The sequence below is a fragment of the Pelophylax lessonae genome, assembly GCF_965119305.1.
Source record: "Pelophylax lessonae genome assembly, chromosome: 6".
Classification (NCBI taxonomy): domain Eukaryota; kingdom Metazoa; phylum Chordata; class Amphibia; order Anura; family Ranidae; genus Pelophylax; species Pelophylax lessonae.
This window is the reverse complement of record NC_138773.1, coordinates 103,471,833-103,494,150: the sequence shown is the minus strand read 5'-3', so window position 1 is coordinate 103,494,150 and position 22,318 is coordinate 103,471,833. Positions and strand designations below refer to the sequence as shown.

The following is a 22,318-nucleotide window of genomic DNA, read 5'->3' as shown; positions in this document are numbered from 1 at the left end:
TATGAGTGCACTGTGCTATAATATGCCCCTGTGACCTGTGCTGTAATATCATTATATGAGTGCACTGTGCTATAATATGCCCCTGTGACCTGTGCTGTAATATCATTATATGAGTGCACTGTGCTATGATATGCTCCTGTGACCTGTGCTGTAATATTATTATATGAGTGCACTGTGCTATAATATGCTCCTGTGCTGTAATATCATTATATGAGTGCACTGTGCTATAGCATGTCCCTGTGACCTGTGCTGTAATATCATTATATGAGTGCACTGTGCTATAATATACTCCTGTGACCTGTGCTGTAATATCATTATATGAGTGCACTGTGCTATTCTAATATGCCCCTGTGACCTGTGCTGTAATATCATTTTATGAGTGCACTGTGTTATAATATGCCCCTGTGACCTGTGCTGTAATATCATTATATGAGTGCGCTGTGCTATAACATGCCCCTGTGACCTGTGCTGTAATATCATTATATGAGTGCGCTGTGCTATAACATGCCCCTGTGACCTGTGCTGTAATATCATTATATGAGTGCACTGTGCTATAATATGCCCATGTGACCTATGCTGTAATATCATTATATGAGTGCACTGTGTTATAATATGCCCCTGTGACCTGTGCTGTAATATCATTATATGAGTGCGCTGTGCTATAACATGCCCCTGTGACCTGTGCTGTAATATCATTATATGAGTGCCCTGTGCTATAACATGCCCCTGTGACCTGTGCTGTAATATCATTATATGAGTGCCCTGTGCTATAACATGCCCCTGTGACCTGTGCTGTAATATCATTATATGAGTGCGCTGTGCTATAATATGCCCCGGTGACCTGTGCTGTAATATCATTATATGAGTGCACTGTGCTATTCTAATATGCCCCTGTGACCTGTGCTGTAATATTATATCCGTGAGCTGTGCTGTAATATGCCCATGTGACCTGTGCTGTAATATTATATCGGTGACCTGTGCTGTAATATTATATCGGTGAGCTGTGCTATAATGTGACCTGTGCTGTAATATTATATCGGTGAGCTGTGCTATAATGTGACCTGTGCTGTAATATTATATCCGTGAGCTGTGTTATAATATGCCCATGTGACCTGTGCTGTAATATCATTATATGAGTGCACTGTGCTATTCTAATATGCCCCCGTGACCTGTGCTGTAATATCATTATATGAGTGCACTGTGCTATTCTAATATGCCCCCGTGACCTGTGCTGTAATATCATTATATGAGTGCACTGTGCTATAGCATGTCCCTGTGACCTGTGCTGTAATATCATTATATGAGTGCACTGTGCTATAATATACTCCTGTGACCTGTGCTGTAATATCATTATATGAGTGCACTGTGCTATTCTAATATGCCCCTGTGACCTGTGCTGTAATATCATTGTATGAGTGCACTGTGCTATAATATGCCCCTGTGACCTATGCTGTAATATCATTATATGAGTGCACTGTGCTATTCTAATATGCCCCTGTGACCTGTGCTGTAATATTATTATATGAGTGCACTGTGCTATAATATGCCCATGTGACCTGTGCTGTAATATCATTATATGAGTGCGCTGTGCTATAATATGCCCCTGTGACCTGTGCTGTAATATTATTATATGAGTGCGCTGTGCTATAACATGCTCCTGTGACCTGTGCTGTAATATCATTATATGAGTGCGCTGTGCTATAATATTATTATATGAGTGCGCTGTGCTATAACATGCTCCTGTGACCTGTGCTGTAATATTATTATATGAGTGCACTGTGTTATAATATGCCCATGTGACCTGTGCTGTAATATTATTATATGAGTGCACTGTGCTATAATATTCCCCCGTGACCTGTGCTGTAATATCATTATATGAGTGCACTGTGTTATAATATGCCCCTGTGACCTGTGCTGTAATATTATTATATGAGTGCACTGTGCTATAATATGCCCATGTGACCTGTGCTGTAATATTATTATATGAGTGCACTGTGCTATAATATTCCCCCGTGACCTGTGCTGTAATATCAGTGAAAAAACATTTATCCAAATATTATGATGCTCAGTCCTAAATTGATTTGTGACAACATCCAATGTGAAAATTCTTTTAGCATACATTAAAGTGATTGTGAAGTCTCGTTATACTTACCTCCTCTGTGCACATGGTTTTGCACAGAGCAGCCCTGATTCTCCTCTTCTTGGGTCCCTCTTCGGCGCTCCTGGCCCCTCCCTCCTGTTGTATGCCCCCACAGCGAGCAGCTTGCTATGGGGGCACCCGAGCCGAGTCACCGCTCCTTGTATCCATTCAGACACGGAGCCGCGGCCTGGACCCGCCCCTTTCTGTTCTCATTGGCTGACTGACTTTGATAGGAGGGGAGTCCCGGGCATCCGAGACACTGCTGCAACATCGCTGGATCTAGATGGGGCTCAGGTAAATATTGAAGGGGGCTGCTGCACACAGGAGGTTTTTTTTTAATTAAACTAAATGCATTAAGATATAAAAAAAAAACCTTCTTACTTTACAACCACTTTAAGGTGCCGTGCTTTATCTTCAACAGTAATATTCAGTCCGTGTCACCAAATCACCACCAAATCCATGCACTGTAATATAGCTCTCGGTGTTGTAATACTATTATATCAATGTGCTGTGCAATGTACTGTAAAACCAGTATAGTGCACTGTGCTATAGTATGTACCTGTAATATTATTCTATTGGTCTATTGTGGTATAATATAGCGCTCGCTCCCCCGCGCTCGCGCTTGCTCTCGCTCGCTTGCGCTTGCTCTTGCTCGCTCGCTCTCTCTCTTGCTCTCTCGCTCTCTCGCCCCCTCGCTCTCTTGTTCTCTCGCCCCCTCGCTCTCTTGTTCTCTCGCCCCCTCGCTCTCTTGTTCTCTCGCCCCCTCGCTCTCTTGTTCTCTCGCCCCCTCGCTCTCTTGTTCTCTCGCCCCCTCGCTCTCTTGTTCTCTCGCCCCCTCGCTCTCTTGTTCTCTCGCCCCCTCGCTCTCTTGTTCTCTCGCCCCCTCGCTCTCTTGCTCTCTCGCTCTCTTGCTCTCTCGCCCCCTCGCTCTCGCTCTCTTGCTCTCTCGCCCCCTCGCTCTCGCTCTTTCTCTCTTACCTTCTCGCTCTCACTCGCTTGCTCTCTCGCTCTTGCTCTCTCTCGCTCTCTCTCTCTCGCTCTCGCTCTTGCTCTCGCTCTCTTGCTCTCGCGCTCTCTCTCTCTCTTGCTCTCGCTCTCTCCCCTCTCTCTCTCGCTCTCTCCCCTCTCTCTCCCCTCTCTCTCGCTCTCTCCCCTCTCTCTCGCTCTCTCCCCTCTCTCTCGCTCTCTCCCCTCTCTCTCGCTCTCTCCCCTCTCTCTCGCTCTCTCCCCTCGCTCTCGCTCTCTCCCCTCGCTCTCGCTCTCTCCCCTCGCTCTCGCTCTCTCCCCTCGCTCTCTCCCCTCGCTCTCGCTCTCTCCCCTCGCTCTCGCTCTCTCTCCTGTAATGCCATTATATCATTTCTACCTCTGTACACTGTGGTGTAATTATAGAAGAACACAATGTTTACGGCCGATGATGGGGGGGGGGGGGGGGGGTTATACAGGCAGTACTCTTGTATCTGGCCTGGTCCCCAGTAGGTAAGCACCCGGCACAGGCCCAGCAGAGGCTGCCTGTGTGCATCCCTAGGGCAGCATTATCTTAGCGGAGCGCAAGAGCACATCAATGGGGTTGCCCTGTCAAGTAACCTGTAAGGGGCCTATGATTTCTAATGTTGGCCCTGAGCATATTCAAGTGATATTTCTGCAGATCCTTATACAGAAATGACAAATGCCTTGTTTTTCCGGTCTGCATTACTTCCACAAAGCCCGTTTCTGTAACAATGTTTTTTTTTTCAGGCTTGAACATGTTACAAAGTGGCCTACATAAACAACACATGAAGGATCTGTTTGTGGAACTGTGTCTCACTGTGCCTGTTCGTCTAAGCTCCCTGTTGCCATATCTTCCTATGTTGATGGATCCTTTAGTCTCTGCTCTGAATGGCTCTCAGACGCTTGTCAGCCAGGGTCTAAGGACTCTGGAGTTGTGTGTGGATAACCTGCAGCCTGACTTTCTCTATGATCACATTCAGCCTGTCCGTGCTGAGCTTATGCAGGTAATGTGGACTGCGATCACCAGGGGGCAGTATTGGTTCATGAAAAAGCAGGCGTTTAGTAAAAAGAAATTGGTCTGTATTCCCAGTTGAGGAGACATTTCAGTCTTGCATCTGGGGTGACTTAAATGGTATTTTCTGTGCATTTTGTTTCTTCATCAGAACAGCATGCAGAGTATTACAGAAAACACGGAGACATTTTCTGTTAATTAATCACTAAGTGAATTTTAAACCGTTTCCTAAACACGGATTATATCTCACATAAAAAATGTATATTTCTCAAATTATCTCTTAAGGTAAGAAAAAAAAATGTGTTCTCCATCTCTCTCAACATTTATCACCATGTTCTGACAGTTAGTGATGGCAGTGGTCACATACCTAGCCCATTTTACTTCCCTGTGTGGTTGTTTCCTAGGACTCCTAAAATCAAAGAGAACTCATGAATGCTAAATTATTGAAAAGCAGGGGAGCTGATTGTAGACGCCTGTTTAAAGGATACTGCAGTTCTTTTTTCAGTTTGTTTTATTTATACATTTATTTTTTAGCTTACATTTATTTATTACAGGTACTTGTATAGTACCATCAATTTACGCAGCTCTTTACTTATTTATTGCACATTCACATCAGTCCCTGCCCTTAACCACTTAAGCCCCGGAAGATTTTACCCCTTTCCTGACCAGGGCCCATTTTGCGATTCGGCACTGCATTACTTTAACGGACAATTGCGCGGTCGTGCAATGCTGTACCTAAACAAATTTGACGTCCTTTTTTTTCCCACAAACAGAGCTTTCTTTTGGTGGTATTTGATCACCTGTGCGATTTTTTTTTTTTTTTTTTTTATTTATTTTTTTTTTTTGATCATGCGCTATAAACAAAAAAAGAGCGTCAATTTTTAAAAAATAATATTTTTCACATTTTTTTTATATGAAATTCCCCCCAAAAAAATGTAAAAATCAAAATTTTAGGCCAATTTTGTTTTTTTGCTACATATGTTTTTTTTTTTTTTTTTTTTTTTGCGGGACTGCAACAGTGCAGCGGACAGATCGGACCCTTGACTGACATTTTTGACACTTTTGGGGTTACCAGTGACATTACTACAGTAATCAGTGCTATACATATGCACTGTTACTGTAAAAATGACACTGGCAGGGAAGGGGTTAACTTTATTTGAAAGGGAGGGTTTAAGTGTGTCCCTAGGGGCGTGCTTCTAACTGTGATTGGACGTGGCTTGAGGTGTAAGAACAGAGATCAACGGTCCTACATAGCAGAACCGTATGATCTCAATTCTTACACAGGGAAGAATGACAGGCGGCTTTGTTTACATTAGCCGCCTGCCTTTCTCCCGCTGTAGCGGACAATCGCGAGTGCCCGGCAGACATCGGGTCCGCCGGGCGCACGCGCGGTGGGGGGGGGTCCGTGAGCGAGCGGGAGTGCGCCTCCAGCGGCGCGCGCTCGCTCCCTAGAGCCTCACAGGCTAGCGACGTAGACCTACGTCACTTTGCCTGTGAAGGGCTGACTGCCAACGTAAATCGTCGTTAGGCAGTTGGCAAGTGGTTAAGGGGCCTAAAATCTCAGGTCCCTAACGCACATTCACACATACACAAATTAGAGCCAGTTTAGACAGGAGCCAGTTAACCTACCAGCATGTGTTTGGAGTGTGGGAGGAAACTCGCACAGGAAGAACATGCAAACTCCAGACAGGTAGTGCTGTGGTTGGGATTCGAACCAATGACCCCTAGTGCTGTTAGGCGGAAGTGCTAATCACTTAGCCACTCTGCTGCCCAGTACATTTTATATTGGTTTCTTACCAGTAATTTAAAATCTTTGTTTTACAAATGCACACTTATTACAAGGTGAACACACAAGACTGATGTTTTAAAGTAAAAAGAGAGGACACCAGAAGCGATTTGACAACCCACTTCTGAAGCCGCTTTTTGCCTGGCTCGTGCTTTATCCAGCTGGGTTTAGTAAGGTTTTACCACTGACCCTGGAATAAGCATGTGTATATCTAAAGTTAGACCCCATCATTTGCTTGTTCCAGTTAGACCCTCATCAACATGCTTGTTCTAGTTAGACCATCATCAACATGCTTGTTCTAGTTAGACCCTCATCAACATGCTTGTTCTAGTTAGACCCTCATCAACATGCTTGTTCTAGTTAGACCCTCATCAACATGCTTGTTCTAGTTAGACCCTCATCAACATGCTTGTTCTAGTTAGACCCTCATCAACATGCTTGTTCTAGTTAGACCCTCATCAACATGCTTGTTCTAGTTAGACCCTCATCAACATGCTTGTTCTAGTTAGACCCTCATCAACATGCTTGTTCTAGTTAGACCCTCATCAACATGCTTGTTCTAGTTAGACCCTCATCAACATGCTTGTTCCAGTTTACCCTCTTGCCTCAATTCATTGTAAACTGTCAGCAAACTACCATGTGTAATAAGGATGGATGGCGTTTTAAAACCGTTAAGGCACCAGAATATGCAAACACTCAACAAGATAGCAATGGTTGTTTAATTTGGTTGAGAAGATCAGTTACAATTTAAAGTGGAGTTTTGTCTTCCCCCCCCCCTAAGGGCTCTTTCACACGGCCGTTCCGCATGTCTGTATATCATCCTTTTTTTTTGCGGATGATATAGGGATATAATGTATTGCGGATGTCAGCGGATACCATCCGCTGACATCAGATTTTCGTCTTTTCAGTTCTGTTCCGTTTTTTTGGAACGGAACAGAACCCTATTTTTGTTCCGTGTAAAAAACGGAACGGATGCAAAATCGGGTGTCATCCGCTGACATCCGCAATGCCCATAGACATACATTATGTCCGTATATCATCCGCAAACGGATGGGATGATATGCGGACATAAAAAAATAAAAAAGTGCCGGAGCGGATCGCAATGCGGTCCGCTCCGCGTGAAAGAGCCCTAACTAGCTTTAAAACTGTCCCCTCCCCCCTTCTAACTCCTATGCTAACCTGTGTAAGAAAGCTCTATATACTTTCCTATTTTCAGGCCACTCCGTTCTCATGATTTCCCCTGTGTCTGCCAGTGGCAGCTGCAGGGGAGAGGAGAGAGAGCTTCGACAATGGCTGGTAAAGCCTGGCGCAGTGACGCCACCCATAGACTTCAATGGCCCATCCATTGTCGGTTCTTCATTCTTTCCCCGTAAGCCGTGCTGGCTGACACAGGAGCCAAGTCACGTGACTAAAGCGGCTTGAAAATAGGCAAGTATATACATCTTTCTTGCACAGGTTAGTGATCATAGGTGTTAGGAGGGGGAGGGGCTAGTTAGGGGCAAGCTGGAATTCTTCTTCAACCTTCTTGTAAAAGATCATTATAAGTTAATGTAAATTATTACTGTCTAGTGGTAATTTTTGATTTACATTTGAAGATGGTCGTTTCAAAGGAAAGTGTTTTTCCTTTTGCTAGGCCTTGTGGAGGACCCTTCGTAATCCTGCAGATAGCATTTCTCATGTGGCATACAGAGTCCTGGGAAAATTTGGTGGAAGCAATCGGAAAATGTTAAAAGAATCGCAGAAGCTGCAATATGTTGTGACTGAGATACAAGGACCCAGCATTACAACGGAGTTTGCAGACTGTAAGGCTTCCATTCAGCTTCCAATGGAAAAGGTGATAGTCCATTGTGTGTGTGTTTGTATTTTCTGTCAATAACTTATAGTTTTCCTTAAAGTGTTAAAGTGGAAGGAAAGGCTTGCTTTCATTCATTCTCCTGCAACCATATACCCCTACAATATGAAAGCGTTAATGGAAAAAAAATGTAAAAATGTTTGTGTTTTTCCTATCTTTCTTTTTGTTTTAAAATTGGCCCCATTACGTGACTGCAAAGCATATCATTTTATTCATGCAGGGCGGTTGTTGGGTGTTTTTCTACTGGTTCCTAGTGGTGTGATGTACCTAACTGGCTGCTGATACTGATGAACGGGGGCGGGGCTAATTATGCTGTAATGATTACATTGATACTGACAACTCTTTATGGAAGTGCCTTTGGGCAGCTGCACCGTTGTTGGTAAAGCTTAGGAATTTTCTGATTGTCTAAATCAGTATTTCTCAACCTTTTTTCAGTTGCAGCACCCTTTAAGATTCTGCACGATCTTGAGGCACCCCATTCTAAAATGTAAAAAAAAATAAACAAACTGTTTTACATATAGCAGCAACATCCGTACCCACGGGCCATCCACAGTTGCAAACTGGTACTGAAAAGTATTCTAGTATTTCTCTTGCCAATGGGACACCAGTGCTGATGGAGAGGGGAAAGGTAAACGAGGATGCTCTGCAAACCCCCATGGTTCTCCTTTTTCAACCAGTGATCTCATTGGTTTTCAGGGTGCCAGTGTCTTGACCTGCACAGTGCCCAGGTTTGTTAGGATGCCAGTTGCTTGACTCACAGGGTCCCCAGGCTTGTAATGCTGTAAAGTAAAAACCTCTGGCAATTTGTTGCAATTTTTAGGCATTTTGTCAAGGCATCCCTAAAGAACCCAGGAGGCACCCTGGTTGACAAAGGCTAGTCTAAATAGACTGTTGTTTCTAATGTTGACCATCAAAAATTAAGATAAACCGACAACTGTTTATGGAAGTATCTTTGGGCAGCCGCATTCTGCTGTACAAGTACATCATTGTTGGTAAAGCTTAGGAGATTGATCACTCTGGATGAACTGCAGAGATCTACAGCTGAGGTGGGAGACTCTGTCCATAGGACAACAATCAGTCGTATACTGCACAAATCTGGCCTTTATGGAAGAGTGGCAAGAAGAAAGCCATTTCTTAAAGATATCCATAAAAAGTGTTGTTTAAAGTTTGCCACAAGCCACCAGGGAGACACAGCAAACATGTGGAAGAAGGTGCTCTGGTCAGATGAAACCAAAATCAAGCTTTTTGGCAACAATGCAAAACGTTATGTTTGGCGTAAAAGCAACACAGCTCATCACCCTGAACACACCATCCCCACTGTCAAACATGGTGGTGGCAGCATCATGGTTTGGGCCTGCTTTTCTTCAGCAGGGACAGGGAAGATGGTTAAAATTGATGGGAAGATGGATGGAGCCAAATACAGGACCATTCTGGAAGAAAACCTGATGGAGTCTGCAAAAGACCTGAGACTGGGACAGAGATTTGTCTTCCAACAAGACAATGATCCAAAACATAAAGCAAAATCTACAATGGAATGGTTCACAAATAAACATATCCAGGTGTTAGAATGGCCAAGTCAAAGTCCAGACTTGAATCCAATCAAGAATCTGTGGAAAGAACTGAAAACTACTGTTCACAAATGCTCTCCATCCAACCTCACTGAGCTCGAGCTGTTTTGCAAGGAGGAATGGGCAAAAATTTCAGTGTCTCGATGTGCAAAACTGATAGAAACATACCCAAGCGACTTAAAGCTGTAATCGCAGCAAAAGGTGGCGCTACAAAGTATTAACTTAAGGGGGCTGAATAATTTTTGCACGCCCAATTTTTCAGTTTTTTATTTGTTAAAAAAGTTTGAAATATCCAATAAATTTCATTCCACTTCATGATTGTGTCCCACTTGTTGTTGATTCTTCACAAAAAATTACAGTTTTATATCTTTATGTTTGAAGCATGAAATGTGGCAAAAGGGCGAAAAATTCAAGGGGGGCCGAATACTTTCGCAAGGCACTGTATTTATTACAGGTACCTCTATAGTACCATCAATTTATGCAGCTCTTTAGTTTACTCTAATCAGCCCTAACTAACTCCTTATTCTCCTTCTCCATTAAATTATAATTTTCCTGGCACTGACACTCTTGGGAACCAGTGACCTTATTAGTGATCAGTGCTAAAAATATGCACTGTTACTGTACTAATGACAATGGCAGGGAAGGGGTTAACATCAGGGGCGATCAAAGGGTTAAGTGTGCTCCTAGCTGGTGCTTGCTAACTGTGGGGGGGATGGTCTGACTGGATGAAGACAGAGATCGGTTTTCCTGCTTAGCAGAAACACAAGATTTCCATCTTTTTCACTGTCAGAACGGTGATCTGCCTTGTTTACGCAGGTAGATCACCATTCTGCCTCTCTGGGGAATGATCGCGGGTGGTCGGCGGACATCGGGGACCCATTGATTGACATCCCTGTTAGCCAATCACGCCACGATGGCGCCTCCTGCGGTGCGATGGCGCCATCTAGTAGCTATTGCACAAAATGACATACAGGTACAGGATTTCGCGCAATAGAGCCGATCTGCCATAGTAAATGTACATTAGGCGGTCGGCAAGTGGTTAGGTGATGACAAAATTGTCAAAACAGGCTCGTAGCAGAAATCTGAAAATTGCTCTAATCCTTAAGATAAACAAGTATGAGAGCTGTAGTGGTTAAACCCTTGATGCCTCTCTTGCTCTGCAGATTGAATCGGGGCAGACGGCGCATCTTGCCTAGTATTGGTGCTCCGAACCTATGAACATGAAGTGCTCATGGCTGTGAGTGCATGAGTGCTTTCTCGTTTAGTCACTATAGAGGAGATGATTGAACCTCTAGGTGACCGCACTGTCATTCTGATGTCTGTTTTACATTAGTTGATTAGTTGAGTGCAGATTCACTTTAAATTGGAAATGACAGTACAGGCTTGAATTCTGTTGTGAAGCAAGGGTTTACTTCTCTCTAAACTGTTTAAAAGGCTTCATATGATACTACCCCAGAGGCACACAGTGATATTTTGTTTTGTTGTGAACTTTAAAGGTCAGTTTTAGTTCACATTAATTATGATTTAATCAGGTATGAAATTCATGCAGTGAACATTCTAAATGTCTTGACGTTTCTCAATTGGATTTAGTTCAGCCCCATTTGTAGTGTAGTGAAAATGCACAGTTTCCAATTTAAGGGGAGCTTACCCCTTATAGGTATAGCTAAGCAAAGGGAACTGAATTAAAGGGGTTTTCTAGATATTAACACATACAGGTGCATCTCAAAAAATTTGAATATCATCAAAAAGTTAATTTATTTTAGTAATTCAAAAAGTGAAACTCAAATATAATATAGATTCATAACACACAGAGTGATATATTTAAAGTGTTTTTCTTTTAATTTTGATGAGCGTGGCTTACAGGTAGCGAAAACCCAAAATTCTGTATCTCAGAAAATTAGAATATTATGAAAGAGTTCAATATTGTAGAATCATGGTGTCGCACTCTAATCAGCTAGAAAACAAAATTAATCAGGGATAGTCTTGATTGCCAACCAGTCCTGAAGGACACGAGAGGCTAGCAAACTATCACCCTCCAAAGTTTGGGATTTTCCAACGGCTTTATACTTTATACTTATTGGAATTTTATATGTGGTATTTTTATATTTCTACAGACCATTTCATAGCCCTTGGAAAATCCCAAACGTTGCAGGGTGATAGTTTGCTAGCCTCTCATGTCCTTCAGGACTGGTTGGCAATCAAGACTATCCCTGATTAATTTTGTTTTCCAGTACGCATAGGGATGTGGCTGTGAATGGCTGTTATTTTGAGCCGACATTTCAATCTATTTCTTTATAGAACTCTAATCGGCCAATTAACTCAAAACACCTTTAAATGGTCTCTCAATCTGGTTCAGTAGGTTACACAATCATGGGGAAGACTACTGACTTGACAGTTGTCCAGAAGACAGTCATTGACACCCTCCACAAGGAGGGCAAGTCACAAAAGGTCATTGCTAAAGAAGCTGGCTACTCAGAGTGCTGTATCCAAGCATATTAATGGAAAGTTGAGTGGAAGAAAAAAGTGTGGTAGAAAAAGGTGCACAAGCAACAGAGATAGCCGCCACCTCTGCTTCAAGAGCCACCACACACAGACGCATACAGGACATGGGCTACAACTGTCGCATTTCTTGTGTCAAGCCACTCCTGAACAATAGATTGAATCTTGACCGATTCGGCAGAGAGCAGCCAAGATTTAGACTATCTATGGGTAGGCTGATTGTACCTAAGTCGATTCTTCAATTGATTTGGGTACAACCAGTATGTCGGATTTTTTTACATGTGATTATTTCCCGCTGCTATAACCGCTAGCAGTGATCACTGTGTTGTTCTGGCAGGGATGATTCACCGACCGGGAGAACACAATAGCTCTGCAAGAGGGATACCTCCAGCAACACTTGACTGTGTTGATAGGGGAATTGAGCGATTTTCTTTCCTGCAACACGTGGTTGCAGGAAAGAAAGTTGCATCATCTATGGCCTGCTTTACTGGACTTTCCTGCTGGAGATGGACTTCCCATTCAGAAACAGGATACTTTTGTAAGTACTGTGTTGCGACTTTTGCCTTTCTGTATTGCATTTGTAAGAAAGTAAGGCTCACACTTTACAGAGCAAACCTGGGAGGTAATGAAAGTTTTATGTGGAAAGTTTGACAAAGTTCTGTTCTTTAAACAGATTTCCCAGGAGACTTGGGCTGTGCACTGTGTGTGTTTTTTGACTCTGATTTAATTATTGTTTGTTCCCTTTAGGCCATCGAGACAGCCTTGGATTGTTTGAAGAGTGCAAACACTGAGCCTTACTATCGAAGACAGGCTTGGGAGGTGATCAAATGTTTCCTGGTGGCAATGATGAGTTTGGATGATAATAAACATGCCTTGTATCAGCTGCTGGCACATCCCAAGTAAGAAATTATTTATTTAGCATGCACAGAGTCCAAGAGGCTTTACAGAAGCTAGAATTGGTTTTTGGTCAATTTTGTTGATTTATTTTGAATGTTCACAAATTAACCAGCAGATATTTAAAATCCACTCTTTTCATTACTTTTGAATAATTTTGTTGTTTAAGAAAAATGTATTACCGGGTTCTTCCATGACATTTATTGGTCTCTCATTCTTAATGAGACCCCATACAAAGCTGAACAGAGTTGACTAGCACATTACACATTCCTAACAGCATAGTAGTACGGCAATGCAGAAAGATCTCCACCTGTCCAAACAACAAATAAAACCCAACGCAAAAGAAAATTAGTAATACTTACCTTTCTGTATGGTGATGACTGCAGTTTTTTTTTTCCTTTTGCAGAGCTAAAGCCACCATTGGTATCCGACTCCTGCAGGTTTAACAGATACCACATCCACCACTGTGTTACCAGGCCTCTGCCTGAGTGCCTCTACATCACTAATTTGTCCTATATTTAGGTAGCAACAGGCACGTGGAATCACAGCCTGCAGTGAAGGGGATGTAGCATGCAAAGCACATGGAAGTCTAGGATACCAATGGCAGCCATAGCTCTGCAAGAGAATGAAAATTGAAGCTAGTGCTAATTCGAGATGACCAGGCAGTTACATAGAGTTCAGCCTTGGCAGCCTCTACATTTCTCCTGGTACTGACTTTGAGATAAGGTACACTTCAAAATCCGAAGGGAGAGAGTTGTGTTCTCCAATAAAGACCATTGCAGATGTGCAGACTAGAAAATCCATCCATGTAGATTTTACTGTTATGGGCCATACACACTATAAGATTTTCTGAAGACTTTTTCCTTTAGACTTACCAAAACCATATAATATGAGGTCAAACCTAAACACTTTCAATTTGTATGCAATCTGGCAGGCCCTTGCACTACATAGAAAAGGAAAAAGTCTTCAGAAAATCTTATAGTGTGTATGGCCCTTAAGTCTCCACAAGACCAAAAACCCACAAAATTGATTAAAGTAGAACTAAAGGCAAATTTTTTTTTTCGTTTTTAGATGGATTAGAGGGAAAATCTTCCAATGGAGAATCTAGTTCTGGTGGCCTGGGGGTCTCCAAGGGAGTCTCTTAAAGTAGTAGTAGTAAAGTGACGATTGTCAAAATGCCTTTACAGGCAGGGTTTTTTTTTTTTTTTTTTTTTTTTTTTTTTAGCAGAAGAGACCCTAGAGGTCTTTTCTGTCATAAATCTTTCCCCTGCATGTTAGCGGGTAATGTAATCTGAGCCACACAAGTGCAGCTCAGACCACATTTGCAGCCTGCTCGTTGTGCCACGATGATGTGACTCCCATGTGCGGGAGTGATGTCACCTTGGGCCGGCCATTCAATCGATAGAAGATACTAAACCCGGAAGGAAGACCGGGTGAAGATGGAAGCGCCAGGTACCAGAGAGTGCCATGACAGCACAGCGCTGGGGGGGCTTCATATGTAGGTAAGTCTGTCATATTGTACTAGTATGTAGTGCATAATAGTACATTATGACTTAAATCTGCAGGGGGCCCCATTTGTTACATTTATTAAGAAGACTTTACTACCACTTGAACTTTCAGGTATTTCCTCTTCCTGTTTTGAGATGGGACAGAAAATGAGGGTAAATCTTCCCAGAGGGACCCTAATGCCAAAAAATAAACCAACAGGGGTTATAACCCTTCCTTACTCTATTCAAAATGAAAAAAAAACATGTTTGCTTATATTTCTACTTTAAGTCTCCTGCATCACCTGAAAGCAGAACTAAATTTACAAAATCAGCATTTTAACATTTTTAATCTTTAGGCTACTAGCATTAGTAAATAGAATTTTCTTTTTCACATTTTTTTCAGTTGCTTCCTGGTTTCTGAGCTAGACAAAAATGTTCTACATCCCAGGAGTCAATGGCATTTTTTCTTTCAACTGGTGAAGGGGTTTTCTCAGCTAAGCACACTCTCCTACCTACATGTTTGAGCTAAGGGCAAATGGATTCCAGGAAATTGCTATATGAATCATCTGCCCTTACTCAAAATGGCCATGGTAGAAGTACTATGGAAAGGGGGGATTCAAGATTTTTTAAAGGGAAGGGCAAATTAAAAGACACTATGGGCAGCGGGAGAAAGGAGGCAGTAAGCATGCTAGGGAAAATCAGAAGGATGAAAAAACACCAATCTAATTCCCAGTTTAAGTAAGGGAGGATGCTCCAGATACAGTTTAGTTCTGCTTTAAAATGGACCTATACTTAATGTTCTGTTCTCACTACACGAATGCCCCAGGCGTGTGCAGCTCAACATACAGCTAAACCTTTAATCCTGCAATAACCAGTCCTTTTGTAACTTAAGGCTTTATTCCAGTGAAAGAATGGTGGTCACATAAAACAGGTTACAAGTTAGATGGATATGCAAATAGGATTGTGAATAGTCAGATAGGACTGATCAGATAGGATTGAGAATATGGTGAAACAGCGATGCTTCAAAGGGGGGTTCAGGAATCTCCCACAACAACCTCAGATGCTGACTGCTCCTTCATGAGGTAAATCTAAAATGGAGATTTTCTCACAGAGGGGTGGAACTAATACTCAGTAATAGAGAACAGGAAATACCATAAAGTATCTTACAACAATTGTATTGTCACAGTGGCATCTTGTGGACAATATTGGTATTGCAAGTTCCCCTAACATTAATTACTTCCAAGCTGAAGGCATGACACTTAAAATCAAATGTTTTACTATCTAACAGGGATTCATCACCTCAGTTTCATGTGACAAAGCAAATCCCTAAAAATTGTACCTTTTTTAGTTACCTGATTGGAAGCTGCACATGTGAACGTGCCTAGGCACTCTCTGTTCTCAAGCATCGCGAGAGTCTAACCCAAGTCTGACAGGTATATCCTACCCTAGCTTCTGACTACTGGATTACATATAGGGTGACATCTGGGTGTGGGGTTTATAAACGGGAAGAGATGTTCCTCTGAGAACACAGTTATATGGTTTCTGCAAGCACTACTTATATCCTTCACAACTGCCTTGTCTCCTACTGCTTGAAGGATAAGGTTCCCTGAGTTTAGGATTGTTTTAATGCCAGAGGGGAATGCAGCATATTGAAACACAATTTGTTAGTCAAGAGCGAGAACAGGATGTACAGTGACAGGTACATGGTAGAGGACACAGCGGTAACAATGACACCACTACCTGGGGAACACTGGAGAAAACACAGTCTCCATCTGTCAGCACTCTAAAAGTAAATGTTAGTCTATTAAATATTCTAATAAATCACTTGTAAATAGATTCTCAATAACATTTTAAAGCTTTGACGGCGTGCCCCTCTAAACGGGAAGCAAAGTACAAAATATAGTTTTACTGCGAGGATTAAGCTGCCAAATATCAACCAGATAGGTTGTGGTTTTGCAAATCAACTCTTTTTAACAGCTTTGCTCACTTAAATGAATTCGCCTTTACTGTACAAAGCTTGGTTTTCTCTAATAATGGGATGAAATATCTCTATAACAGATTAGTGTTAAAGAGATAAGGCAAGCAATTTATGCTTTGGGGAGAATCATGGATAACTTCACAGCTTGCTGAGTAATATTTACTACACATGATTATGTGCATTTCCAAAAAAAATGATCCTTTCACTGAGCAGACAGAAATGTAACCTTTGCAGGTCTGTAGAGAAAAAAAAAATGTCAGTACCTGGACTTTAAAACCGCTAATACATTCAAATGATGATATACTGGCTTAGTTGACATCTACATGTTCTGGGAACACACGAAAGATGTGTGTCGCGTGTGCAGTTACAATTAATGCCATGAATTGTAATGGTATCTCAACATGGCAAAATGCACTGTAAAACAGCTCAAACCGGAAAATGCCATGGGCTGCTTTGCCATAGCAAAGGGCAGCCTTGCATGTTCTGCAAAAAACATGCATTTGAGCTGGTTCTAAAGGCAGAAGGTTTTTTGTACCTTTAGTGCATTCTATGCATTAAGGTACAAAAAACCTGGATGCAGCTTCATCCACAGGCCCCCCTCCCTTTATACCTACCTAAGCCTTAACTCAATCCAGCAATGTGTGTGAGCAGCGGCTCTCCCGGGTCTCTCTCTCTCTCTCATTGGCTGACACATCAGCGGGAGCCATTGGCACCTGCTGCTGTAAATCACAGCCTGTGAGCCAATGAGAAGACAGCTGCGGATGGGGCCAAGCCGTGCCCTGTGCATTAATGGACAACGTCCATTCACTGGAGCATAGCTCAGGAGTGAGCCTGCTTGAGTGTCCCATAACAAGAGCCTTAGTATTGGGGATTGGGGCACTCGACAGGGGGGGGGGGGCAGTACCGCCCTTGGGGGACCCAAGAAGAAATGGATCGGGGCTGCTCTGTGTAAAACCGTTGCACAGAGCAGGTAAGTAAAGCATGTTATTTAATTTAAAAAAAAAAGTACCTTTTTAGAATCACTTTAGGATCACTAGGTGTGAATGGGGTCTGAGGGTGCAGAGAATGATGTATTTTTTTGTTATCCATTTTAATTTTTCTCCAGCTATAGTTGAAAAGTCTGTGCTTGGGTAGCAGGCTGGAGAAAAGGACCCCTGCTCTCTGTGCGAGACCAGCTGTCTCCCTTTAGTAGTCTGACACGCCCCTCCTGTTCAATCAGAACTTGAGCTCTCCAATCACCAGCTCATCAGGAGGGTGTGTTATGCTGGCCATACACTATATGAAAAATCGGCCGAAATTCAGTCATTACGACAGTTCTTTTGTTTTTCGGCCAGTTAATGGGCACTAATCGGGTATCGGTTGTGATGTTTTGAGCCGAAAAAACGAAGGACAAGTTTGGAAATTGAAAATTGAAAAGTTGTGTTTCTCGTCCAAACTGTTTGCACTAGGTAAATGTGAAAAAACAAACAAAAACTGATTCATTTATGTCCATTTATCGGTCATTACATGATGGCACGATTGTTTGGTTTCACAGGCGAGTGTTCATTTTTTGAAAATTAGTTTGACGCTGGCCATACACTATACGAAAAATTGTTCAGACTGTAGCTGCGAGGCTCCTGCTTGCTGTCTGGGCATAGAATTTGCAACTCACACTGGAGCTCAATTAAAGTGAAAAATAAGATAAAACGTTTTGGCTTGTGTTTTCTATGCGTTCAGAGGATATTTTTAAAGGCTAAAGTTCACCTTTCATAGCATGTTACACCCGTATTTAGAGTGTAACATGTTCTAGTCTCCCCTTACCCCCTGAGTACACCCCCTCCCTGTGACCGCAGGTGGGGGTTCCTTTCCCCCCATAGTCGCTGTCACATTTTAAAATCGGTAGGACTGTGGGGTGCGTCGCACACACAGCTATGTCATTCATTCTCAGAGATCTGTGAATGAAGAAACTAGAGGTCCCATCTGCTATCGTGGGAGACAACTTGTAGTTAATTCACACTTCCTCTAGAAAGCTGGAGGGACAGTGTGCAGGAGCCTGATATTGTACCCATGATCTATCTGCTGATCCTGGGTGCAATATTTTTCAGGCTTCAGTGGATCAAAAATAAATGAATGCACATTTTTTTTTTTTTCCTGCAAAAAAATGTGCATTTATTATTTTTCCCTTAAAAATTTACATTACAATATACATATAAAAGTGTGTAATGATTTTTTTTTTTTTCAAGGCGCCATTCACATTGAGCGTTACTTGCATTTGGTTGGGGGGTCAGTCATTACAAAGGATGAGATTTACCTCTACATAGGGAAAGGCTTCTTCACAGTAAGAGCTGTGTGGAATAGACTCTAGTTATGTTCAGCTCAGTAGATTAAAAAAAAAAAAATAGCTGGATGCACTTCTAAATGCGCAAAATAAAACTGGACATTAAAGTATAACTAAACTTTTTTTTTTTTTTTTTTTTTTTAGTTTTGGATGGAGTGGAAAGGGATTAGGACCATTGTCAGTTATTGCTGTCTGTGTTAAAGAAATCACCCACCCTCTCCATTTGTCCAGTTTACCATTATCATTGAAAGTTAAAGAAAACCGAAATGCCTTTTGGGGGTTCAGGAAGGAATTTAATTTTCCCTGCTGGAGAAAATTGGATCATGCTTTATAGTTTTTTTTTTTTTTTTTACTGCTTCCTCTAGATCAGGGGCCTCCAAACTGCAGGCTGGATGCGGCCCTTTGCTTGCCTTTTTCTGGCCCTTGGGGCACTTTTCCTTCCACTGATACAAGACACTATGCCTCCCACTTACACCAACCAACAATGGGGTAATATTCCGGCTACTGATAACAACAATGGGACACTATTTCTCCCATTAACAGCAATGATAGAGCATTGTTATTCCCACTGACATCAATGTTGGGACACTATTAATCCCACAGACACCAACGTTGGGGTACTATTTCTCCCACTGACGCCAACAATGGGGCACTATTCCTCCCATTGATACCAGTGATGGGGCACTCTTCCTCAAACTGACACCGACAATGGGGCACTATTCAACTCAATGATACCAATAATGGGGCACTTTTCCTTCCACTGATACAAGACACTATGCCTCCCACTTACACTAACCAACAATGGGGTAATATTACGGCTACTGATATCAACAATGGGACACTATTTCTCCCATTAACACCAATGATAGAGCATTGTTATTCCCACTGACATCAATGTTGGGGCACTAATAATCCCACAGACACAAACGATGGGGTAATATTTCTCCCACTGACGCCAACAATGGGGCACTATTCCTCCCATTGATACCAGTGATGGGGGCACTCTTCCTCAAACTGACACCGACAATGGAGCACTATTCAACTCAATGATACCAATAATGGGGCACTATTCCTTCCACTGACACCAACAATTGGGTACTATTCATTTCACAGACACCAATGATGGGACACTATTCTTCCCACAGACCCCCAACGATGGGGCACTATTCTTCCCACAGACCCCCAACTATGGGGCACTATTCTTCCCACAGACCCCCAACAATGGGGCACTATTCCTCCCATTGATACCAGTGACGGGGCACTCTTCCTCAAACTGACACCAACAATGAGGCACTATTAAACTCAATGATACCAATAATGGGGCACTACGTCTTCCACTGACACCAACAATGGGTCACTATGAATTTCACGGACAATGATGGGACACTATTTCCCCCCCTAATACCAAAGATGCATTGCTTACTCCCATTGATGCCAGGATAATTTCTACTCCCACTGGCCACAGTATACTGGCCCTTTGTTTAGAAAGTTTGGCGACCCCTGCTCTAGATCAACTGTTGGTACAGGGTTTTGCATATGGAGATTTCTATTTATTCTTATTTTTTTCTGTTAAACTAGATGGCCTTTATCTTCTTCTTTTTTTTTTTTTTCAACCTATGTTAAATAGTAAATAGCAAATTGTGAAAAAAATATACCTTGCGACAGAATAATGGTCGCAGTGGATGTGGCAATATTAATAAATGTCCCCCAGTGTGTTCTAGCCATTAAAGTGGCTTCAGCAAAAAGGTAGAAAGATGTATAGCTTTACAGGAATATTTTGTAGTTCTAGATCTCTGCACATATAGCAATACTGATTTTGAGTGTTTTTGTTGCATGATCTCTTATGTTCTTTTTTTTATTTAAATGCTAAAGTTGATTGCGGTATCCTTACACAGAAATGTATAGGGGCCAGTAAACATTTGATCCCTAGCTTTTCTAAGGTAATTCCAAGCCTCCCATTTTAGATTAAAAAGGCACAAAAAGGCCATCTTCTTAATAGCCTTTTACTTTGTGCTATTGCTCAGTTTTTTTATGGAGTCTGCCTGCCTCCCTGGACTGAAGCCTTTAAATACTCTGTGTCAGATTGAGCCATCCGTCTTGATTTCGCCTAATGGGTGACAAAATGAAAATGAAGTAAATGAGTTGGATCAGAGCTGTCCTGTGTGGAGAATGGAGGGGTAGAGAAACTCCTTTATAATCAGAATTTATGGCATTCATGCTCAGCTGCTAATGGCGTGTTTTTGTTCTTTTTTTTTTTTTGGCCACAGTGCTAATGGTTTTTTTTTTCTTCCTAGTTTCACAGAAAAGTCTATACCTAGTGTCATCATTTCACATCGGTACAAAGCTCAGGACACGCCAGCTCGCAAGACCTTTGAGCAGGCCTTAACTGGGGCCTTCATGTCTGCCGTCATCAAGGACTTGAGACCCAGCGCACTACCCTTTGTTGCCAGCCTCATCCGCCATTACACTATGGTAGCTGTAGCTCAGCAGTGTGGTAAGTAGTCATGTGATTAAGAAAGGCTACAGCTTGCTCCAAGGTTACTACATTGTATGCTTAAAGTGGTTGTAAACCTCGGGCATTAAATATGAATAAAGGATATCGCTCTATGGTGTGTAATTTTCTCAATTAAGAGCACAAAGTGTAATTTCTGTCTGTAGCCTCTTTCCCCTGATTTTTGCGTGAGTCACCTCTGATGAGTTTTCTTCACACCTAGAGAAAAAAACGTGACTGGGGGGAGCTCCAGCACACAGCTTGTGATTGACATCCTCAGCTCTATTCCTGTGTGCTGTGTAAGTCCCGGTTCACACTTCTGCGATGCCGGAACGCTGCGAATATACAGCGTGTTCCCGCATCGCCATATGCGATACGCAGGGGTTGTCAATTAAAAGTTAACGACACCCCCAGTTGAGATCCCATATCGCAGTGCGATCTGCAAGTTCGCACAGAATCGGATCGCACTAGTGTGTACCACCATGTGATCCGATTCTGCTGCAGATAAAAAAAAATGGGTCATGTGCGTGTTTAGTGCAATTGCGGTGCGAATTCAGCCATACAAATTGTATGGCAGAAATATGCACCGCACAGAGATCGCATTTAATTTAGCAGCAGTGCGCTCAGAATTACATGCGATCTCTGTGATCGCACTAATGTGAACCGGCACTAAAGGGGGATGTCTCTTTTCCTCCAATCAGCTCTCAGACTTCTCACTGAGCTCTGCAGTGTATAACTTCAGCTTTCCGTCCCCTTTTTTTTCTGAACAAGGTTAACTAGAATTCACACTTATTAGGAAAATTGCAGATTCTTACATGCTTCTGTTAGCTAGATATTGCTGTAGTATAACAAAATTTCCTACCCCACCTCTTTTATATATTTTTTTTTCAATCATGCAATTCAACAAAATGGAAAATGTGGAGGATGGATGTGATTATAACCTATAGTGGGTCCAATTTTTTTTTTTGTGTCTGATATGGAACAGTTGGAACCCCAGTCTTCCAGATCAGGTCAAATGCAGCCCCTGCACTGCCATTTAAAACTGCTCAATTCAAGCCAACAGAATTTTGCTGAATTGCGCTTGTGTCCCAAACACTGTAAAACACCACTGGTCCTCAATATGTGCCCTGAAGGCCTTTTCAGGTTTTTGGATGAAGCAGTGAGGCAATATTGTGAGCAGGGGGGTGGGAAATTTAAAAAGTCCTGCAAAGGTATTTTGTCGTGGATCTAAAAAAAAAAAAAAAAAAAAAAAAAGTTTTGTGTCAAATAAGAATGTCGCCATTTAAGAAAAAAAATAAATAAATGCA

At 42.2% G+C, this 22,318-nt stretch overlaps 1 protein-coding gene across 3 annotated transcripts in view; it reads left to right on the top strand.

Annotated features, from left to right (window-relative positions):
- Window positions 1-22,318, top strand: part of TRRAP (transformation/transcription domain associated protein) — a 300,061-nt gene that overhangs the window by 68,135 nt on the left and 209,608 nt on the right. For all 3 annotated transcript variants that reach the window (XM_082261087.1, XM_082261086.1, XM_082261085.1), the window contains exons 20-23: window positions 3,875-4,131; window positions 7,559-7,759; window positions 12,592-12,743; window positions 20,815-21,014. In XM_082261087.1, coding sequence (XP_082117213.1) covers window positions 3,875-4,131; window positions 7,559-7,759; window positions 12,592-12,743; window positions 20,815-21,014 — 810 coding nt within the window. The remainder of the gene's footprint in view (window positions 1-3,874; window positions 4,132-7,558; window positions 7,760-12,591; window positions 12,744-20,814; window positions 21,015-22,318) is intronic.